Below are 7,823 nucleotides of genomic sequence, written 5' to 3' on the forward strand. Positions count from 1 at the left end.
TGTTTTCTGATGGTGGAGGGGACGGAGCTGCTGATGTGGCTTTTTCACAACGGCTGTGGTGTTGGGATTTAGAAACTTTATTATTATTATTTCTAATAAAAGAGTTGTTAAACACTTGAACTGCTCCACCACATCGACAGGACGATGATCAAACAGAGGAAAATAAAGACAGGTGCTGTGGTGTCTCCCAATAACCAGCTCCTTAGTCTCATTTCCATCAATAACCAGGACACTGTCCTCACCACACTTGGTCAGCTCACCACTGTAGTGACAACATGTCCACTGATTAACTGTGTTACCATGACGACAAAAGACCAACCAGCACCGTGTCGTCAGCATGTTTATACAATGGACATCTACAGACAGTTTAGTTTCATCCTGTGTGTGATTTACATCAACAATAATAAACAATATACAACTGTAAGAAATACAGTCTACAAGTGAAGAAGACAGGAAGTGTGTGGAGATGAAGCAGTGTGTTGTCTCAACCAGTCCAGCAGAGAGCAGCAGTGTGAAGGTTTGACTCCTGACAGTCGGTGGCAACAGAGAGGAGCTCATCAAAACCTTTCACCCAAAATAAACTAGATGTGAATTTGTTTATATTCTTTTCAAATCATATATAAATACAAACATCAGCTTATTTTCTTCTTTTCACTGAAACAATATTGTTAAATCTTGTTTAAATGGAGAAACACAGAGTGAAAACAAAGCAGACAAAGTGACGGACTGCTCCTTTAAGAAGTGTGTGATCAGTGTCAGAGTCAGTTCCACCACTTTGAACAGGATTTCTGTTTCTATCGTTGACTCTGTTTCTGAGGATGTGTGATCTCCTGGTGCTGCTGAGCTTTTCTTTCATCACAGTTCATCCCAGACACAATCTGTGACTCTGAGCAGTCGGATCATTTTCACCTTGAACAACTGTTTGAAGAGCGACTGTGTGTTCTGGTCACGTGGTGAAAATCATCTCTTCACAGTCGTAGACAGGAGCCACATCAGTCCACGACTCCTCCCACTGTGTTTGTGTGATGGATTTGACACAATGAGCATCGACACTGGTCCAGACAAAGGTCCAGTCTGCAGGTCCAGAGGGGGGACATGTGGATTCAGTCGGACACTTCACAGGACCGTCCTCTGGCTTCGTCTTCACACTTATCATTCAAAACGTTAAGAAAATAAACATGTGGGGCTGAAGTTTGGGGAAACGTTAATAAAATGGTGCAGCAGATGGAGTCTGAACTGGATATTTCATCAGTGGAAGAAAATCATGATAATTCAAGTCCATAGAAACTGACTGATGTTATTGAAGTGAAGTGAATAAAGTGAAGGGAAGTTGAAGGGTTAAAATCACAGCTGAGGGGCTCTGTGGATTTGTACTTTTGTGTTTCTGTCACAGCTGTTCAACAACAAGTGACAGTGTTACTTCACCACCAAGCTGAATGTGTTGTTGTGTTTCTGCATCATGGTGACACACATTTTTTTTTTCTGCTGTCACATTAAAATCCAGAGCAAGAAACTTTTCACTCAGAGAAACTGGTCTGAGAAGAAGTCTGGGAAAAATCATCATTCAGAATAAAGAGTGAGAATAAATCAAAGATGAAGAGTTGAAGTGATGAAAACCTCTACACACAATACTCAGGCTATAGTGCATTTGAGTTTTCACTTTTTCCCTCAAATTAGATTTTTATTTTCCTGGTATTGTTTGTGTGCAGGAGACAGGAGATTGTGACGAGCTCACATGATCGATTGTTGAGTCTATTGATAACCTGGAACATGATCCAGGCAGTGTGATAGGTGTTGTAATCAGGAAGCCTCAGGAGACCAGAGGTGTAGAAGAGTGGGCCAGAGGGAGCAGTGAAGTCAGACCATGTTACTGCACCAACAACTTTCTTTTGTAAAGATGTAGTTTGATGAGAGAACTTGGGAAAGTGTGACACCATATGATATTGCAGTCGTTGATATGTGGTTGAAAAAGGATCAATATAGAGTGAGGAGAGCAGAGAGAGGAAGAAAATGTCTTCATTTGAAAAAGAAACCTGTATATTTTGATAATTTGTTAATTAATACATCAATGTGGACACCAAAATATTTAGTTGACTTTACTCCCAAGATTTCTCATGTTGAGATGGATATAAACTGTGTTACTTTGATTTCTGATGGAAAGAAATTCAATGTAATTTGTTTTATTGATGTTGAGTGATAATTTGTTGCATTTGAACCAAGTCTCCACTTTCTCCATCTCCATGTTTTGGACAGGAGCAAGTTGGTGTCATCAGCAAACAGAACTTTACATAGGATGTTGTGGGCACATTCACAACATTGTTTATATACAATATAAAAAATAAAAAAAACCTGCTTAATGTTTCATTTTCTCTGATCCACTCACCAGAGTTTGTCACTTTTCTTTCTCCTTGAAAAAACCTCCCACTCAGAAGAAAACCACACAACATCCTGTGTGAGCCAAGGGGGCTGATGGGAGCTTTGAGGAGCCGTTACAAACCACGTGGCCTCGTCTCAGCTCACAGCTCGTCCTTGTTTGTCCTCGGCTGCATCAGAGCTCCACTTCTCCCCAGGTTCACCAGAGGAAACACCACAGCACAAAATGCTTTTCCTCCCAGCTGCTGCTCTGTGCTGTCTGTGTTCAGGTGAGTGTTTCCACACAACCAGGAGCCAACACACTCAACCTGTCACTAACACTCACACACTCACCTTCATCTACCTGTCTGTGTCTCTACAGCGCTGGTTACCATGGCAGCAGAGGTGAAGCTGATTCAGGACCAGTTATCATTGACCAAGAGAGTTGGTGAAACTGTCTCATTCAGCTGTGGAGGAACTGACCGGTGTGACAGTGATAATTATGTATACTGGTACCAGAAGAAAGACACGGAAACATTCACAGTGATTCTTGATATTGATAGAAGTAATGGCAAAATAGACCGAGAATACTCACGCCATCCTCAGAAAGATGATTTTACATCTGTTAAGAAAAAGAACGGCTGGGAGTTGGAGATAAAGACAGTTAAAGACTCTCATTCAGCCTCCTACTACTGCTCCTGTGATTCCCCACAGTGAGAAAAGATCCGTGCCGCCTGTACAAAAACCTCCAGATGAACACAAGTCAAACAGTGGTAGTGACAGGAAGAGAGCAGTCGACCACAGACCACGTTCACATGTTTCACCTGCAGCTCAGACGCCTTTTCAAGACTTTTCTATGATATTGATTCATGTTTTCATCAGATATTTCAGCAGGTTTCCTGTTGTTCCCCACAGTGACGACAAAGAAGAAACACACAAGCTCAACGACAAAACAAGATGAAGACAAAACAAGAAAAACTACTAAAACAATAAGAGGTCTGGAGCTCTCCGGATGTTTGACCATAAACCAAAGTATTGGACAAAGTGAAATGTGACCTGATGGTGGCGCCAGATGAAGATTCAGAGGTTCAGCAAAGTGAGCAGCTTCATCCTGAGGGGAACATGAACGTCTGAACCAGTTTCAATGGGAATATTTGTTGAGATATTTGAGTGTGAACAAAAAGGAAAAACAACAAGAGACCATGTCATGTTGATATGAACATTAGAGAAACACATGATGGAGCTGAAACATGATCCTGGTTCATAATGTGTCGCCTCAGCTGACACATTCAGCAGCAGCAGGTTTTTGTATTAGTCTTTCTCACTGTGGGAGGCTGGTACCATCTCATCTTTGGCTCTGGGACTAAACTGTTTGTAACAGGTAAGAACAAACTTTTATTTTCCTTCAGTTGTTTTGTTGAAGAAGTTGAAAATGTGTTTGAGGTCAGAATTTACAAAAAAAAAAAAAAAAACTTGAGAAGAAACAGAGGAATTCGTTAAAAATATTACATGTTATAATTACACATATTGGATGATATTCAAAATTTAAGAAAGAAGGTAAAATGTAATTTATAGAATAATTTTTAATTATTGTGTGTAGCCTATATAATGTACGCTGATCTAAACTTTTATAATTATGTGTCCTAAATTAACAGTACAGTTGATTTGAAAAATCTCCAAACTATTAATTTCGTCAATATGAAGCCATTTTATATAACAGAGCATGTAACTAAATTTTACTGTATTTTTCATGTAAAATAAAAATGCTGCAGTCAAACTGAGTCATGTAAAATTAGTCATTATATAGATGTTTCTTTCTGTTCCTCTTTAATGTAGAATTTATCTAAATTTGTTTAGGTTTAAATATTTTAATCACATGATTATGACGAGTTTATTATAGTCTATAATTACCTAATAAAAATAGCAATCATAAAATGTTTGGTATGTTCTGTATATTCTTTATCCGTCAAATTATACATATTTTTGATCTGTTTGAATCACACACTGAAAACATTGTAAATATAAGAAGAAATACATGCACACTTCTCCAATATTTAATGAAAAAAAATAATGATTTAAACTCGTTGATTTTCAGATTAATGGAACATTCCTATACTAATTTCTATGATAATATGTTTCTTTTATAGTGTGTATCTTACAGTTTATTTTTTCTTTCTTTCAAAATTCTTTTTATTGAGTTTTCCTTGAATGCATTTTAACAGCAAATGTCAGGGCACAAGGGATTCACTTCAACATTTAAAAAATATCTAAATAAAATAAATTTGTAAATATCAAGGTGAAAACAATGCCAAGATCATACAGAATCAAATCATACCAAAACAATGCAAGTTAAATAAAATAACCATATGAAAGAATGAAATATGAAATGAAATAAAACAAAACAAACCAACAAACAAAACAAAAAAAAGACACAAATACAAACACACAGGAAGGGACAACAAAGACAAGGGGGAAGGGCTGTGGGTGGGGGGTCCAGTTGTGCATTCAGTCACTCGTCCTCAGCTAGGGCATATAGCTACAGTGGGTCCGATTGAAAGCCTATCACTCCAACTGAAGTCCATCTAAACGCTTCACAAAGTCAATAAAGCCATCCCACGTCCCATGGAAGTTCTGAAGAGCACCATTAACAGTTTACCTGATCTTTTCTAATTTGAGATTACACATGATACTCTTGATAAGATGTGTGTGGGTGGGTGGGGCAGAATTTTTCCAATTTAGTAAAATCAACCGCCGTGCTAGTAAGGAGGAGAACGCCAAAGCCTTGCGCTGACAGGAGGTCAAGGATATGTTTCCTGAGTTTACCCCAAAGATGGCCATAAGGGGACAAGGAGTAACAGTTTTCTTAAATATTTTAGAAAATAAATCAAAGAAAGAGGACCAAAATCGATTTAATTTGGGGCAACCCCAGAACATATGGTATAAAGTCGCAGGAAGCATTTTGCATCTGTGACACAGGGGGTCACAGGACTGTGACGTGCACATATGGATGAAGAGTGTACACGATCCAAGGCTGCGTCCAAAATGTCAGATGTCAAAACCAAGCTCGTCCTCCCAGTGCTGTTTTATAATAGTTAAAGTGGGCATGTTAATTTAAATTATGTATTCGTAAACTTTGGCCAGCCTCCCCCTATCTTACAGTTTATTTTTTGTATAAATATACCTAAAACTAAATTTATTTAATGATCAAATGTAACAATTTAAATGATATAAAGAATTAAAAAATCATTTTCCATCTCTGTCTTTCTTGAAGTTGACTCCTCTGTGATGAAACAGTGAACACGTCCATGATACATGATGTGTAGATGCTGCAGCTCAGTAACTCTATGTACAGGTGAACCAGTGTGTGTGTGGACCTCTGTGCTGTATTGATGAGTAGTTGAGTGATCAGAGTCCATGTATTTTCCAGGATCAGACTGAAAGCAGTGCAGTGCTGGAAGCTGCTGTTGACTGTGTGAATGTGTGTCTGTGCTGCTTGTTGCTGCTGTCAAACTTCAGATGAGCAGGTGGTGAAGCCCGTGGTGAGCGTGTACCCAGCAGCAGCCAGAGCCCACCTGGAGGGGAAGAGCTCCCTGCTGTGTGTGGCCTCAGCCATGTCTCCTCCTCTGGTCCAGTTCTCCTGGAAAAGACACAAGGAGGACGGTGAGCCTTCCCCTGCTGATGGAGAGCAGCTGGAGCTCACAGAGTCGGGACGCTCCGCCGCCATCTTGCTGGTGGACCGGCCAGAGGACGCCACGTATAAATACCGCTGCTACGTGAAGCACGAGGGGGGCACGGTGGAGGCCCAAACACTACAAGGTGATGAAGGCTCGGTGACTGTGTTGAGCAGTGATTCAGCTTCATGTGGAGACGCTGTCACAGAGAGCAGAGCAGCAGAGCTCACACATTTCTCACTACAACTCCAAACATCCCACTCCTTTTCTGTTTCAGAGCTTCCAGCTCCAGCAGCTCCCTGTCCTCCAGAGAGAGAGTCAGCACGCCTGGCAGCTCTGCACCAAGCTGACTGTAAGATCACCTGCTGCCTCTCTGCAGGGACAGCTCCACTGCTCTGCTGCACTTAGGGCCCAATATCAGTCTGTTCACTTTCTGCTCATCACTGAGGGACTCAAACATACACTCCCTGATTGTGTTAGAGTGTCCAACAGCACAACAAAGCCCAGTCACAGAGCTTTCACTGCTCCATCTGACTAACAACACCTGTTGGGGGCGCTGTACTCAATGTCTCCACTCATTCATATTTCTATAGATGAAGAATGAATCTAATGAGTGTGTGAGGTCAAAGGTCACAGAAACAAAAACATCAGTGAGTCCAACTTCAAACTGTGTGTTTTTCTCTCAGTGATGCTGCAGTGGTTTGAATTGTCAGCACCACTTGACAGCAGAAGGTGATGAAGGCTTGGTGACTGTGTTGAGCAGTGATTCAGCTTCATGTGGAGACTCTGTCACAGAGAGCAGAGCAGCAGAGCACTGACTGATTTCTTGTTGACTCCTTTTCTGTTGCAGTGCTTCTTCCCCTGGATCCTCTCCAGCCTCAGTGCAGGGTGAAGCTGCTCTGTCTGCTCTACACAGTGCTGATAGTGAAGAGTCTGCTGTACTGCTGTGGACTCTCTCTGCTGATGAGCCTCACAAACAAGGGACCGTCCACCAGCTGCACACGTGCTGACTGACTGTTTTCTGCTCCACTTTACTCTCCATCACATCTCATCACTTCATCTCATTTATCTCTTTCGTCAAAGATTCAAGTCTAATGTGTCTCTTCATTTTCAGATTTTACTATTAGCCTAAAAAATTAACCCCTCAAAACCAATTGGCCTGTGGGTCCCATTGCTTTTAATGCATGCTGGGCCCTAAGACATTAAGGGGTTAAACACATACCTATACATTTGTATTTTTACTTGGTAAAGTTGCATTTGTCGTGTTGTATTATGATGTTGTATTTTATATTTTGCACTTTTACTCATGATTTGTTATAACAGAATTTTATATTTAATTTCATCTCTTTAATTTCTCTTCTTTCTTTCTTTCTTTCTTTCTTTCTTTCTTTCTTTCTTTCTTTCTTTCTTTCTTTCTTTCTTTCAGTGTTATTGTTTAATTTCAATATCATGTGATTTTGTTTTTTATTCTGTATTTCAATAAATCATCAAATAAAACTGTATTGATATTGATCAATTTTCATTACATTACATATTTTCAATGCAGTGCTTCATTTTACAACAGATATGTGACACTTTTGAAACTGTCCAATTCTTTTCAATCAGAGCCAGTCAAAACAAATCCTTTTATTATACGTATATTTTTACACTCAGTCGGTGTTGAAAACTCTCATGGTCTCAGGTCAAACACTTACAATTTGGAGTAGAATTTTCATTGAACCTAGAAATAATTTGATTCATTGGCAAAATGTGACAGGTAAAATATAAAAAGCAATTCAGATTTGAATAATTTACAGATTA

The 7,823-nt window shown here is 39.8% G+C and overlaps 1 protein-coding gene across 1 annotated transcript; it reads left to right on the forward strand.

The window, feature by feature from the left end:
- The first annotated feature begins 2,734 nt into the window (after positions 1-2,734).
- LOC146960025 (immunoglobulin lambda-1 light chain-like) lies at positions 2,735-7,281 on the forward strand. Its single transcript, XM_085772690.1, has 7 exons — positions 2,735-3,065; positions 3,235-3,266; positions 3,386-3,480; positions 3,646-3,733; positions 5,869-6,168; positions 6,301-6,375; positions 6,874-7,281. Exons 1-7 carry the CDS (start codon positions 2,746-2,748, stop codon positions 7,035-7,037), a joined length of 1,074 nt encoding a protein of 357 aa, XP_085628816.1. The 5' UTR covers positions 2,735-2,745; the 3' UTR covers positions 7,038-7,281.
- Positions 7,282-7,823: the final 542 nt, after the last annotated feature.

The sequence above is a fragment of the Trachurus japonicus genome, unplaced genomic scaffold, assembly GCF_045865225.1.
Source record: "Trachurus japonicus isolate A0001 unplaced genomic scaffold, Traja_1.0 AP030757.1".
Taxonomy (NCBI): Eukaryota; Metazoa; Chordata; class Actinopteri; order Carangiformes; family Carangidae; genus Trachurus; species Trachurus japonicus.

Excerpts from the sequence above, each read along its gene's own strand:
- LOC146960025 (XM_085772690.1), top strand. The coding sequence starts at position 2,746 with ATGGCAGCAGAGGTGAAGCTGATTCAGGACCAGTTATCATTGACCAAG. Across the intron at positions 3,267-3,385 it reads GTTTCCTGTTGTTCCCCACA|TATTGGACAAAGTGAAATGT; the intron begins GTGACGACAAAG and ends CATAAACCAAAG. Across the intron at positions 6,169-6,300 it reads GGAGGCCCAAACACTACAAG|AGCTTCCAGCTCCAGCAGCT; the intron begins GTGATGAAGGCT and ends TTTCTGTTTCAG.